The 15,760-nt window shown below is 36.4% G+C and overlaps 1 protein-coding gene across 1 annotated transcript in view; it reads left to right on the forward strand.

Moving 5' to 3' along the window:
- Nucleotides 1–4,740: 4,740 nt before the first annotated feature.
- LOC308641552 (RING finger protein 17-like) overlaps nt 4,741–15,760 on the forward strand; it is a gene marked incomplete at both ends in the record, with an annotated part of 66,438 nt that continues 55,418 nt past the window's right edge. The window contains 3 exons of the mRNA XM_081280223.1: nt 4,741–4,870; nt 7,871–7,965; nt 12,612–12,703. Of these exons, the coding sequence (XP_081136349.1) occupies nt 4,741–4,870; nt 7,871–7,965; nt 12,612–12,703 (317 nt within the window). The remainder of the gene's footprint in view (nt 4,871–7,870; nt 7,966–12,611; nt 12,704–15,760) is intronic.

Below are 15,760 nucleotides of genomic sequence, written 5' to 3' on the forward strand. Positions count from 1 at the left end.
ATATCATTAGTCTCATAAGAAAATTAAGCACTAATGAAAATCATGACAGACCGTTAGTTAACCAAAAATATTCTAGAATCTTCTGTATTAGAAGATGACTATACCATTTGAAAATTTTTTTAAAAAAGATGCTATTAGTAATTATGCCCAGAGAAGAAACATAAACCAGTGTGTTCTGGGCCAATTAGTATGCAGACCATCCTATGTATTAGGAAGCATGACCTGGCAGGAAAATCTCAGTCCTGCAGGCAGAACTTCCTGTTTAAACTTATTTATGGATAAGTCATTGAATCATTCTGTGCCTCAGTTTCCTCACATGTAAGATAGAGCAGACACAAAACAAAGGAAACAAGGCTACTTTCAAATTTATTACTGTTTGATATTTACCAGGAGATCTGGTTCCACCTCCTGCAGTCTTTACCAATCAGATGTTTAACACCTCCTTCATGTTAGTAGGGGAGTTTTTGACCCTATTTTAATCCTCTCAGCAACTATCACAGTAATCATCCTATTCAGGGTGGCTTCATCTTCAAGTAAATTTATGTTAATGCAAGTTCTGAGGTCAGTCACCAGGCAGACTTCATCTTAGTGCACACGCCCTGTCAATGAAATTTTCATTATGAAATACATTGACAAACCTATGGCCATAAATCCTAACTGTACAATGATCCCAGTTAACCCTGTCACTGGTCTTTCCTTCTTGACCTATCTCTTAATCTGCTCCTTTGTTTCTCCCTGTTTATTCTCACAGTTAGTACACCTGATATTTTTCTATAAGTTATTTGATTATTCATTAGCCTTAAAAGAATTTAAAGAAAACCTGTTATCCTACCATGTTATTGGTTTGTATTTCACTACTCATTACTGACTACAACCTAATACCAACTACTTGAGAGGCTGGGCAATGTAGCAAGATAATATCTCAAAATCAAATTTTAAAATGGGTTAGGGATGTATGCCCAAGGCCCTGGGTTCTAAGCCCAGTATAAGAAGAAAGAAGGAAGCAAGGAAGAAAGAGAAGGAGGGAGGGAGGAAGAAAGAAAGAGATGAATGGATTTTAAAAATGTGGCATTTATACACAATGGAGTATTACGCAGCACTAAAAAATGACAAAATCATGGAATTTGCAGGGAAATGGATGGCATTAGTGTAGATTATGCTAAGTGAAGCTAGCCAATCCCTAAAAAACAAATGCCAAATGTCTTCTTTGATATAAGGAGAGCAACTAAGAACAGAGCAGGGAGGAAGAGCATGAGAAAAAGATTAACATTAAACAGGGACGAGAGGTGGGAGGGAAAGGGAGAGAGTAGGGAAATTGCATGGAAATGGAAGGAGACCCTCTTTGTTAAACAAAATTATATATAAGAGGATGTGAGGGGAAAGGGAAAAAAATAAGGGAGAGAATTGAATTACAGTAGATGGGGTAGAGAGAGAAGATGGGAGAGGAGGGGAGGGGGGGATAGTAGAGGATAGGAAAGGTAGCAGAATACAACAGTTACTAGTATGGCAGTATGTAAAAATGTGGATGTGTAACCGATGTGATTCTGTAATCTGTATACGGGGTAAAAATGGGAGTTCATAACCCACTTGAATCTAATGTATGAAATATGATATGTCAAGAGCTTTTTAATGTTTTGAACAACCAACAAAAAAAGGATAAAACAAAACAAAAACAAATGCCAAATGTCTTCTCTGATATAAGGGAGGTGACTCAAAATGGGGTAGGGAGTAAGAGCATGAGAAGAAAATTACCTCTAGATAGGGAAGAGAGGTGGGAGGGAAAAGGAGGGAGAAGGGGAATTGCATGGAAGAGGGAAGGAGACCCCCTTTGTTATACAGAATACAGGTATGACGATGTGAGGGAAAAGAAAAAAAGAAGTGGGTCACTTTAGATTGGGTAGAGAGAAGTGATGGGAGGGGAGGGGAGGCGAAGGGGGGAATGAAAGGCAGCAGAATAAAATAGACATTATTATTGCTGTGGGAATATATGTAACTGCATGACCAATGTGATTCTGCAACCTGTACACTCAGAAAAATGAGAAATTATATCCCATCTGATTAAAATATATGATATGTCAAGATCATTGTACTGTCATATGTAACTAATTAAAATAAATTTTTAAAATGGAAAAAAAAAAGAACCTATAGAGTGAAATTACATTGAGTGAGTTGGGTGAATAAAGCATTAAAAAGGGCAGAAGGACATGGACATTCTTTATTTCTCCCCCTTGACTTCTCACCCTCACCTTTGCCCATCACAACAAATCTTCAACCCCTGAATAAGATAGGATTGTTAATAACTAAGCAATCAGGGTAATGGACCCGAGAGAAGTTTTTTTTTTTCCTAGATGTAAAGATTACCCCATAAGGTTAACCTGTAGAAACATTCTAAACATTCCAGACAATTCCTTTGTCTAGGAGCAGTGGTAAAATGAAAGTGGGAGTGGACCCAAATGGAGGCTACAGAAAAGTTCATCCTCAAGGATGAAAAGGGCACAGCCAATTAGAAGGTCATGGGCCAAACTTTACTACAGTGATACATGCATACCCATGTTTATAGCAGCACAATTCACAATAGCCAATTTGTGGAATCGGCCTAGGTATTCATTGATGGATGAATGGCTAAAGAAAATGTCATACACACACACACACACACACACACACACACACACAATAGAGTTTTACTCAACCATAAGGAAAAACGAAATTATGGCATTTGCAGAAAAATCAATGGAACTAGAGATCATAATGTTAAGTGAAATAAGTCAAACTCATAAGGTTAAGGGTCATATGTTTTATATGCAGAAGCTAGAGAGGAAAAAGGAAAACAAAGGTGGAAGTAGATATCTCCTAAAAATCAAAGGGAGAACAGTAGAGGAAAGGGACCAAAAGATGGGAAGGAGTGGGGAATGCTGGGGAATAATAGTGACCAAATTATACTGTGTGCATGTACAAATATGTAACAACAAATCCCATCAATATGTTCAACTATAATACACGAAAAAAAATGAAAGGAAAAAAAGTCATGGGGCAAGCCAAGAGCCCCTATATCCTCACAATACCTGTACAACATAGATCCCAAACAGTAACCCCAAAACTTTTTCCATACCTGCTCAACATGGATTCTGATTGATGCTTTAACCCAGAAGTCATTTAGTCCCCAGACTAGTACACCCAAGTGGAACAATTCTCTGCCAGGTTTCCCTTCACATCATGGGCACTCCATCTTTTCTACTCTTATTAAAACAAATCATATTCCTTTCAATTTCAAGCCTCTGCTACCATCTGTGGATTTCATTACTTGATTGAGCCCATGAGACAAGAACCCAGAAAGAAATCAGGGAGGCCTGCAGCCCACAAAGATCCCATCAGCCAGCAGAAGTGCAAAGAGAGCACCATTCTCAATCCCATGGGCAAAAAGAGGCTGGAATACAGGGCAGAAACCAGGTTCTCTTTGCCCACTTTTTTTTTTTTTTTAATATTCCAAGTGGTTTCCTGGGACTTTTTCCTCTAGTGCAGGGCTGGTGTCCATGACCCACAGTGGGATAATCTGCAACTGCTTAGGGCCAGGTTAAGAAGTAGAGCCTTTCTGTACCATTGACTTGGTTTTTAGCTGTTTGGAGTCCTCATCATGTAACTGCCTAAAAAACCTGCATATACATAATGTCTTCCACTTACTTTACCTCTGATAGACTTAAGTTCAACTGCAAGATTGTACAATAATTCAGTAAAACATAATTTTTTTCTTAGACTTTTAGGAATAAGGTGGCCCTTTCAGCAAGATCTTTCCCAAGATGTTACTGGTAGGATCAACATAGTACTGCCTCCTCAGAAAACACTCTAAGGCCTAATTCAAACAAAAGAGAGCTTTATTTACCTGGACAGGGACTGTCTCCCACCTGTAGAGACTTTGTGGGAGAACGGCAATTTCCTGGCCTGTGTCTTGGGAAATTAAGGATGAAAAACAACCACATAGTGCCTTCTGTAATAGCCTCAGCAGCTATTAGTAATGATAATCACTCCTTAGCTTGAAACTATTAATTCAATCTCCCTCAACAATAGCTACTGGTTTCTCCACTACAGCTAATATTAGCCAAGCCTTGGACATGGCTAGTACACAAGTTTAGGGCTTCTGGCCTTGACATAGAGTAAAGAAGGCAGATCATTTCCGTACAAAGCATTGTTTGCTACTTGTGAAGTCACTCATACTGTAAGTTATAATATGCAGAATTTTTTTTTTTTGAAAGGTGGGGGGGGGGGAGAGAGAGAGAGAGAGAGAGAGAGAGAGAGAGAGAGAGAGAGAGAATTTATTTATTTATTTATTTTAGTTCTCAGCGGACACAACATCGTTGTTTGTATGTGGTGCTGAGGATCGAACCCGGGCCGCACGCATGCCAGGCGAGCGCGCTACCGCTTGAGCCACAACCCCAGCCCCAATATGCAGAATTTGAACTTGAGTTGATTAACCAAGTAAAGTAGTGATGCTTAGGGTAAAGACTTAAAAAGTAAGCAGTCCTTCCCCACCCGGCCTTTCCAGAACACAGGTGCTCCCGCTAAAACTGAAAACAGCTCATCCCCACAAAGGCCACACTCACTCAGGCGCAACCTCGGGGGCGTGCTCTGATCTCCTGGCCCACTGATTGGCTATCTGGGGCTGTGGGCCTCCTGTGATTGGTCATTGCCACTAGAGCCCAGGGAACCTGCACGCTGCGCAAGTCCTCACCTCAAAACGAGGCAGAGATGGCGGCAGAAGCCTCGACGACGCCATTTGCTTTGTCTTCCTACCGGCAGGTGGGGAGTAAGAGTCAGACTTGGGGCGCCACCGATTTCCAGTGCACTCGGTGTGAAAAAAGAGTGTCTAGAGCTTCTGGTGAGGAATTGTCCTGTGTCCAGGCTGTGGGAAGGCAGCATCTGAAGCGTGGGAGTTAGATGGAGGAGTAAGGACCGTTGGCGGGGCTGCGGGCCTACTGAATCCACGCACGCGGAGGCTTGGTCAGCAGTATCTAGGTGTCAGAGAAAACCAAACCAGAGAACTAGGGGACACAGCAATGCCCAGGGTCAGGTTAGGGTGGTGTCCCACCTTTCCATGACTTTCTCTCCTTCCCGCACCTGTCTGCACCCTCCTTCTACCCAGGGGGCTGGAGGCCGAGATGGCTGTAATCTACCCTTTATAGGGCAGTGCGAAGACTTCCCCTCCCCCCAGGGCTGGAGATCAAATCTAGGGCTTCCTGCGTGCTAGGCAAACACTTTAGCGCCGAGCTGTATCCCTAGCCAACTGCGAAGTCTCCTTGGCCCCAGTTTCTCAAACTTCCCCAAGTTGGCCGTTGATGAAAGAGGAGATATAAGAACGATTCAGATCCTGTTTAGCTGTTTTGAAATGTACAAGGGGTATAGTCACTCTGCTGTTCAGTAGAACACCAGAACTTATCTTCATTTCTGTCAATCAAAAATAAAAATCAAACAGTAGAAATTTAGCATTGTCTTGTGTTCAGGAATAAATGAAACTTGATTTTCTTGGATTGTATTTTGTTGTAGGAGTAACTAGAAGACCATTGTGAAAAATTTTGTATTGAAAACACCCTAAAACACAAAAACAGCCCTCCATCCCCGTTTGGTTTAAAGTACTGTGTGTGGGGGGGATAAAAAATAGCTCTTTTGTGTATCTCTTTTGTTGTTTGGTATTTTTGTGTGGTTGGGGATCAAACCCAGGGCTTGCTGCACATGCTAGGCAACCTTTCTTTCCTCTGAACTTCTGTCAACCGGCCTTGGTTTTATGCTTGTTTTTATTTTATACATTGAGTGGAAATTATATGGCACTCCTGTTGATCTGCTAAATTTACGGTTTAATTGAGTGAACACATACGTATTTTTAAGAGAGAGTGAGAGAGGGGGGAGGGAGAGAGAGAGAGAGAGAGAGAATTTTTAATATTTATTTTTTAGTTCTCGGCGGACACAACATGGTTGTTTGTATGTGGTGCTGAGGATCGAACCCGGGCCGCACGCATGCCAGGCGAGCGCGCTACCGCTTGAGCCACATCCCCAGCCCCACATACGTATTTTAATGTAGCCTAAAATACATGAGTGCTGTGTTGGACAGGAATGATTTATTCAATCTAAACTGGAGGTACTGAAAATTCTTATACTTGACAGTAACTGTTTAATGTTTATACCTTCAAAGTGAAGGTCATTACAGCTGTTTTGTCAGTTCTTTCAAGATGAACTTCATTGGGGGCATAATAAGCCTTTGTAGGGAGTTTGTTGCATTTTAGTGGAGAGCCAAGTTTCTCCTTTTTGGAATTTTGATCACTGCTGTATAGAAAATGTTCACTTTTAAAATGAAATAATAATTAAGAAATAAAGTTCTTAAAATTAACATTTTAAAACCAGTTGTTTTTTTCCATATACTTGTATTACAGTACTTAAAAACTATCATTTGGAAAAATTTAAATGACTTGAAAATTGGAAAGTTCTTTGTAAGCTGTGGTGCAACACCAGTTTTGTTTTTTCTTTTTTTAACTTGTATACTATCAGAAATTTTATCAAGACAGTTAAGAATTTTGATTTCTTTGTTAATATCTCTCAAGTTTAAGTAGGGCTTTCTACATGATTGTAAGCAAGTTTCACATATTTCAGTGGGCTGAAAAAGTTGTAAAACTTAAAAAAATAAAATTAAAAGAATTAATTTTTTTGCTAGTAAAAAATGATATTTATGTAGTTTTATTTTCCCTTTTTGTTTTCTTACCAAAATGTCTTTAAGTGCAGTTTTTTGAAGTTAAACTAAAATATATTGTTTATGACAAACTTCAAATTCTATTTAGTGCATTTAAATCTTGATACTGGGTTTTCAGTCAAGGTTATGGTATTTCCTTTCATAAATGCTGGGTTAGTGAACATGGTCTTTAGATGGGAAATATATGTGACGATTCGATTTCTGTCATGTTTTAACATCTTAAATTACTATAAGAGAGCAGCCTTGCCAATGTCTCATTTCAGCCATCCTTGACCCTTTCACAGGATACGAATTATAAACTAGTCAAGGGTGGTATAATTGAATAGGAAGAACTTTGAATTTAAGAGTTGGGCGTGGTCACATACACCTGTAATCCCAGTGATTCAGGAAGCTGGGGCAACGGGATTGCAAGTTCCAGGCCAGCCTCAGCAATTTTAGCGAGTTCTTATCTCAAAATTGAAAAATAGAAAGCTCTGGAGAGGTAGTTCACGATCCCCATATGGCAAAAATAAATAAAATTAGAACATTGGACTTGGAAACAGAAGGTTGGAGTCTGGATTGTAGCATTTATTTGTCTGGTTTATTCCTGATTTAGCCAAATCACCAATGTGCGTTTTCATTTCTATGTTGGATATAGTATTTTCATCTTACTTAAAGCCATCATACTTACAGAGATCAAATGAAATTTCTTACAGCTCTTTGTATGATTAAAATATATGGCAAATTTGTTGGGCTAGGTTGTGTCTCAGAGATAGAGCACTTGCCTAGCATGCATGAGGTCCTGAGTTCAATTCTCAGCACCACATAAACATAAAGATATTGTGTCCACGTGTAACTAAAAAATAAGTATATTTTTTTAAATATATGGCAAATTTGTAAAGTTAGAGGTGTAAAATAACTATTTGAATTAATGGAGACATTACTATATGGCTCTGCCTGATTTTGCTTTTTGATTTTTCTCCTTCCTTCTGACCTGGCTTAGTTTCTCCTAAATTTTATTGCATAGGTCACCCATTTCTCAGTAAACTTGGTATCTTCCCTGTATAATAGAATCATTTTTAAATTTAACATCATATTACTATTGTCCATTCAACATTAAAAAACTACAAAGATTAGTTAATGATAGAATTTTATCAATAGGTCACCACCATGAACTTCAATGTGGACATGCATTTTGTGAACTGTGCTTGTCAGTAACTGAAGAATACAACACAATTATATGCCCTGATTGTGAGGTAAGTTTTATGATTTTTTCATATACATTAAAGTATAATGTTAAAGGTAAAAATGTCAGTTGGGAACAGTGTGTATGCCTATAATCCCAGCAATTCGGGAGGCAGAGGCAGCAGAATCACAAGTTTGAGGCCAATGTGGATAATGTAGTGAGACCCTGTCTTTCAAAATAAAAAAAAAATAAAGGGCTGGGGATGTAGCTTAGTGACAGAGCACCCATGAGTTCAGTCCCCAGTACTGCCCTCTCACCCCCCAAAATGTCAGACAAGCTCTAGCTATAAACTAAAGTCTTTGTAAGCAAGAAGGCCTAACAAAAGAAAAATTTTCCCATCCATTTTATTAATTGTTCAAGCTATAGAGAAAAATTAAAAAGTGAAAGTCATTGCCTACATGTTTTGACTCTTTGGAGACCTCTGGGAAATTATCTCTATTTATTTTTCAGTAGAATGTATTCCTTTCAAAACCCTACCCCTGCCACTGTTTTCCTCATTAATAACCATGCAAGCAAATTTGAAACTCTCCCTACCTCTCAATCTTGTGTGTCATCAGATTTACATTTGTGAAGATGCTATACTATAAAAAGGCAAGGAAGCAAAACAACTGTCTAACTTTGATACTTACTTCAAAAGTAATAATATAAAACAATTCTACTAGAACTAGAATCTGTTGACCCATAATAATGAGAACAAATTAGGGTTTAAAAATAAAGCTTACTAGACATCTTTTGCATTTACTACAAATCCAAATGTTCAATTTATATGTTTTCCTGGAAAGCTGACAATCTGTAATTGGGGGTACTGTGAGTTGAACCCAGTGCTTTACCACTGAGCTACATCCCCATTCTACTTTATTTTACTTTTAAAATATTGAGACAGGTTTTTGCTAAGTTGCTGAGGGTCTTGGTAAATTTCCAGGCTCACTTCAAACTTGAAATCCTCCTCCGTCAGCCTCCTGAATTACTGGAACTACAGGCATGCAACACTGTTCCTGGCTTTAATCTGTATTTTTGTAACAGGAGAAATTGTTTGTATAAAATGTGGCAGACAATTAATATGGGGGCATAGGACCTAAAATGCAGTTTTTGTTTTGTGAGCCTAGCTCTGTCTTTCTTATTTGTGAGAATGAAATAAAACTTGCTTTGTCTTCCCTCTTAGAATTGTAAGAATCAAATCTGAATAATATGAAAGTCCTGTGCAAGCTTCCAGACCATTAAAATAACCTTTTATTAATTAGGTGTAGATTAACTGGCTTGCAGGTTAAACATAATACAAATACACGTAGTATTAATTTGCAAAAAAAAGTTTTAATTCTAGAAAAAAACATACACATTAGAAACTTTCTGTTTTGGAATTAAATCTTTAAAAGTTATGACCTTTATTGTGGGAAATTCCTGTCTCTGATTCCCCTCCCTCCTTTTTTGACATGGGGTTCCTCAAATATGGAGGGCTAAGTAGTTAAGACAAAGGAGATCTCCCCTCTTATGGTTATGATGGTAGATCCTGACAGTTTCAGCCTTGTGGGGGAAGAAGGGAAAAGGAAGGAGCAGGCAGCTAGAACAATCTAACCATGTCTGTTCTCTTTTAACATTCAAAAAACAAAAATTAAGGGTTGGGGGTGGAGCGCTGTGGTAAAGTGCATACCTAGCACACACAAGGCCCTGAATTCGCTCTCCAGCACAGGAATAAAAAAATTTGACCATAAACTTCTTTGTCTTTTTTACCAAGTGATTTTATGTTTACTAATCTTAAATTATTATTGTATTTATATTATTCTTTGGAATTTGGATAACATCTATAGGAATATTTATAATGTATTCACAAATAATGGATTTGATTTTAGTGTTTTAATAATCTATATCATTTTGACTAGTTTTATTCTAGCTCTTTTTTTGGAAGATATGTGGCCTGCCTGGTTTACCCTCTTGCCTGCCAGCCTAGGTGATAGGCAAGTGACTACATTCAGATTCTTTTGTGTTTTTATTTTGGTACCAGGGATTAAACCCAGGGACACTTAACCGCTGAGCCACATCCCCAGCCCCCTCCTTTTAAAAAAATATTTTTATTTGTTATTGATGGACCTTTATTTGTCTATTTTTTTATATGTAGTGCTGAGAATCGAACCCAGTGCCTCACACATACTAGGCAAGTGCTCTACCACTGAGCCACAAACCCAGCCCATCCCCAGCCCTTTTAGTTTTTATTTTCAGACAGGGCTTCACTAAGTTGCTGAGGCTGGCCTCAAACTTGAGGTTCTCCTGCCTTCGCCTCCTGAGTACTCCATGCATTGCTATAGTCAGATTCTTAATTGATACATATTAAAATCCCATGTGGTTAGAAATTGGTAAGAGTCACAGTTGTAAACAAAGATAATTATATGATCTTGACTGGGAAGTCTTGTTGTTTTAGTCAGTTTTTTTTGTTGTTTTTTTTTGTTTGTTTGTTTGTTTTTTTTGTATTTTTTTTTTGCTGCTGTGACTAAAAGACCTGATGAGCAATTTTAGAGGAAGAAAAGTTTATTTGAGGGCTCACAGTTTCAGAAGTCTGAGTCCATAAATAATAGCCAGCTTCATTTCTCAGAGCTTGAGGTGAGGTAGAACATCATTGTGGAAGAGAGTGGTGGAAGAAAGCAGCTCAAGACATTATAACAGGAACCAGAGAGAAACTCCACTTACCAGATACAAAATATATACCCCAAAGCCCATCTCTTCCAGCCACCCACCTTCATTTACTAGTTAATCCCTTAGGGAATTACTTCACTAATTGGGTTAAGGCTTATAATCATTTTACCTCTGAACCTTCTGAAATTGTCTCTCACATGGCCTTTTGGAGGATAACTAATATCTCTAAAACTTAACACTTGTTAAGGATGTCTTTGAAGTCAGAAATCATAGAAGAAACATTTGATAAATTTGACAACAGTTTTTTATAGGCAGCAAAAACATTATAAGTAAAATTTAAAAGACAAGATATGGGAGCAAAAGAAAACTTTTGTTATATATGTTGCAAATTAAGAATCCTTATACAGTTTTAACTGAAAAAAAAATTTTTTTTTGTACTGAGGATTGAATTCAGGGACTTCACCTAAAGGTCTTGCTAAATTGCCACCATTGAACATGCGTGCGCGCATGCACACACACACACACACACCCCTTTTTATAGTAATGGGGATTGAATCCAGGGATACTTATCACTGACTGACATGCCCAGTTCTTTTTTTTTTTTTTTTTTTTTTAATTTTGAGACAAGCTGTCTCTCAGTTCATGAAAATCTTACTGAATTGCTGAAACTAGCCTCAAATTGGTGATAATCCTACCTCATCCTCCCAAATTGCTGGGATTACATATTTATGCCATTGTGCCCAGCTTAATTGGAATTTTTAAATCATTGTGCTTAATATTTTCTTAAACTTTATGGAGGAAATGTCCTGTATCAATCAGATCTGCTAACATTAACCTCTTACTCAAATACCAAGCCAAAAGGTGATTAACTAGGAGGTGAAATTGAGCAACTTTTCATTGACTTAATTTCTCTTCTGTGAGGAGCTTTAACAGATCCTTTGCTTGTTTTCTTTTTAAATTTTTTCCTCCCTCTAGAATACCTTATTCTAAATTATAGGGGTTATTATTCTAAAGATAGGGGTATTATTAACACTTTTTCCTCTGTAATTAATTTCTTCTAGTCTCTCACTTTTGATGTTATTACATTTAGTCATTCAGAATTGTTTCCTTCTTAAGTTGCTTTTTTTCCCCCCTTCATGGCTTCTATGTTTTCTTTGATTAAGCAGACCTTATGTCAAAGTCATATATATACATACATATTTTCCAATATTTTTATCATATTTTTAAAAGGTTTTTAACCACTTTACAAAATGTTTTGTATGATAGAAAATGGGTATATCACTTTATGCTTCAGAATGATTACCTTGCTCAAAACATTTATTGAATGATCTTTCTTCCATTTTAATTGAAATACCACCTGTATTTTGCATCAGGTTCCTGTAGATATGTGAATCTGTTTCAAGGCTCTTTTCTGCTCATTAATTGTGCCAGTATCATAGTGTTTTAATTATAATAGCTTCATAATAGACTTATCTGGTAGGATAATCTCTACTGAACCATATATTAAATATTTTCTAATAGTAACAATATTTATTTTTCCATATGAAACTCAGAATTATATTAATTTTACATTAGATAGATTCTAGGATTTTTTTTGGTCTCTAGGAACCTGGTATGGTTCTCTATTTAGTGCTAATAAATTTTTTAGCTTATTTTTTTATTTTTCTTGTTACATTTATTCCTAAATATTTTTTAGTTTTGAACACATTTTAAGATATCACTGTAAATTTTTCAAAGCAATTTTTCAAAGTATTGTTGTACATGTTTCCTTTAGAATCATAGTAGAATGAGGTGCTTTGGTTATTGTTCTGTTTAATTGATAGTTGTCAGATTACAGATTTTTTTTCAAAAACTCAGAGTAAAAACATCACATAGTACTCTTCTTGATTTAAAGGGAATTTTAGGATTTCTAATGTTATCAGCAGATTTTTCTATGAATGGCATATTTACTAGTTGGATCCTAGTTAAGTTGAATTTATTGAATGACTTTGTGCTTTTTTCCCCCTCTGTTTTATCTTATTTTGTCCTAAGGTTGTTACAACTGTTAATACGAAAGAAGGATACTACCCAATAGATGGATGTATTAAAGAAGATTCTCTTATGGAAAATTTGCATCCTAAAACGTATGTTATATGTGCACTTATTTTAGCATTTTAAATTATATGTATTTCTGAAACAATTTTTAGAATTATTGATAAAATATTCTTAGAACTGTGTTTCTAACCTTTTGTTTATAGAATGATCTTTGAGTTTATAATTTGTCATCACTGTTAGTAGAATGCAGAGTCCAGCTCCTAAAAAGCAGCATTATTTTGTCTTTTTAAAAATAAGAAAATAATTCAAGGATTACCACATCAGAGTGAGACACTGAGACTAGCTAAAGTTATTGCTGTTGGATGAGAGGAAGTTACAGAGAAAAAAATGTATATAGTCTCTGCTGTTCTTAAAAGTATCATGAATATAGTATGATAGAGGACATTGGGAAGAAATGGTTTAGAGGTAATTTATAAAAAATAATAATTTTGGGTTTATTCATTTTTCCTTTCTTCCATAAGACTTGGCACATGTGTCTATTAATAAATGTTCTCTTTGAGTTAGTATTACATAGATTTTTAAAAACAGATTTGAGCTAGAGAGAGGCATTATATTACTTTTTATTACATTTATTTAGATTTATGTTATCTGCTAGTGTGTAAGCCCCTCTTAGGGTATCCCATTTTATTTCTCACTATGTCCTTAGTGAAAGACACAGAGTAAACATGTAGTAAATGTTTATTAGATTTTTTAAAAACTAATATTTTTACATTTGCTGTATTTTCTGAAGTCATATCTCAATCCCAGCTCATCTAGATTGGTTATGTGCTAGATCATGGGAAAAACTTTTTAAGATATAAAGAATTTTTTTTTCAGTTTTCTGGGGTTCTACTTAGTTGGTAATTATACTCTTATATGACTTATTTTTTTTTAGAGAGAGAGGAGAGAGAGAATTTTTTAAATAGTTTTCAGTTGTTGGTGGACACAGCATCTTTATTTTATTTTTATGTGGTGCTGAGGATCGAACCCAGTGCCCCACGCATGCCAGGCGAGCGCATTACTGCTTGAGCCACATCCCTAGTCCATGCCTTCTTAAACATATTTAATATGATAGTAGACTGTGCTAGACATAAAGAGAAATACAGGGTACTGTCAGGGAACAGTCTCATTTGGAACTTTCTAATCTTGTAAATGGTACCTAGTCAATCATCCCAGTTTCTCATATTGCAATTCATTTTACCTCCTGCAGATTCTAACTTTCACAATATCTCCTATATCCATAACATGTCTTCTGTTGCTACTACCCTATGTAATTCTCTTGTTCTCTTTTGTCTACTTCTTACCTCTTCCAGGCTCTTTCTTGTGCTATCCAGTTAAAATCTCTTTAAAGATTTAAAGATTTTAAAGATTCTTTAAAGTAGTATTCTTAAATTTTCACATTATGCCGCAGCGTGTCTTTTCAGACTTAAGAGTGCTTCCAAAGGCACCAAAAGAGTGGGTATAGTTATTTGGGGGATAGAAAATCATTTAGCTGCTGGGCTCTGTGGTGCACAACTGTAATCCCAGCAGTTTGGGAGGCTGAATCAAAAGTTCAAAGCCAGCCTCAGTGAAAGTGAGGCACTAAGCCACTCCGTGAGACCCTATGTCTAAATAAAATACAAGATAGGGCTGGGGATGTGACTCAGTGGTCAAGTGCCCCAAAGTTCAATCCCAGGTACAAAAAAAAAAAAATTAGCTAAAATCTGGTAGCTGATTTCAACTGAAACATATTGAATGCCAGTACTTTTCCCAGCTCCTATAAATGTAGCTCACTAGTCACTTCCTCCTTGAGCTCTGTGTAGAGTGATTAAAGTAAATATTCAGGAATCCTTCTGGCTTATTGTGACATAGTGGCCATAAGTCTTACCTCCATGAAGTAGTCATTTTATCAGAGTTAGGGGTTCCAGATTTGAATACCTATGAGAGTTGAACAGAGCCAAGCATACTGGCACATCATAATCCCAGAGGCTTGGGAGACTGAAGCAGGAGGATTGCCAGTTGGAGGCCAGCCTGAATAATTTAGCAAGTCTCTGTCTCAATATAAAAAGAACTGGGAGTGCACAGTGTTATAGTATCCCTGGGATCAAATTCTAGCAACACACACTTACATAGCCAAGCAGGTGACTTAAAAAGTGAGATAGGCTGAGTTTAAACAGTGGGTAGTAATGATTGTGGTACATAAGAGGGCTCACCTCTGACAAAGAAGGCAGACCCTGCAAGACCAACCAAATGTTGCCATATCCTTTCCCCAAAGACAAACTAAAGATCTGTACTTCTCTGTAAAATTTTGTGACTTAAAACACCATGCAAGTCAAATCAGATTGTACTCTTGACTAGATATGTGTAATATCTAGTAGGTTTGCAAAATGAAAAGTTACTTACAGAGGTAGATTAATCCAGAAAGTTCCCAAATTTTTCCAAAATGCCATTTTAAGTTGAATTTCCCATATATATTTACGTCAGAAACTCTTTAAGTTTCTAATTTAAGTACAATATAAAGTAATTGTAAATTTTTAAATTGTAATATTTGTTGACTCATTTTTATCTATATTTTATCTGTTTTATCTATATATTTTGAAGCAAGAATTGAGAAACTTACTCTTTAGGACTATGTACTCATATATATTTTTAAAACATGAATATTTACATTTCACAATAATAGAATGTTTATAAATTATTTGGTTTTATATTTCTTTCTGTAAAAGTAACATTTGAATACCATAGTTTCTTCCATAAACTATAAGCTTATGGTTAACTTGGCAAACATGTAAATGCTTACTATGTGCTAGCCAATACAGAAAAAAGCTATAAAGATAAAAATTAGTAAAAAAAAATTCATAGACAAGAGAAAGCAACTAATATTTTTGTTTCAATTACTTAATTAAATTTATTACCTTTCTTTAAATTTTCTAAGCTTATCAATGTAATTTTAAATAGCATTTTTGTGTATATGTGCTTCTAATTTGGGGGTACAAGTACTTATTTTAATTCATGAATTTACAACATTTCATTATCAACATCTCTACCAAAAACACCAGGTAAGGAGAGGTGACTTAAGAAATGAAAACACTGGGCTGGGGATATAGCTCAGTTGGTACATTGCTTAC

This window comes from Spermophilus citellus (genome assembly GCF_964194105.1).
Source record: "Spermophilus citellus genome assembly, chromosome: 2".
Lineage (NCBI taxonomy): Eukaryota > Metazoa > Chordata > Mammalia > Rodentia > Sciuridae > Spermophilus > Spermophilus citellus.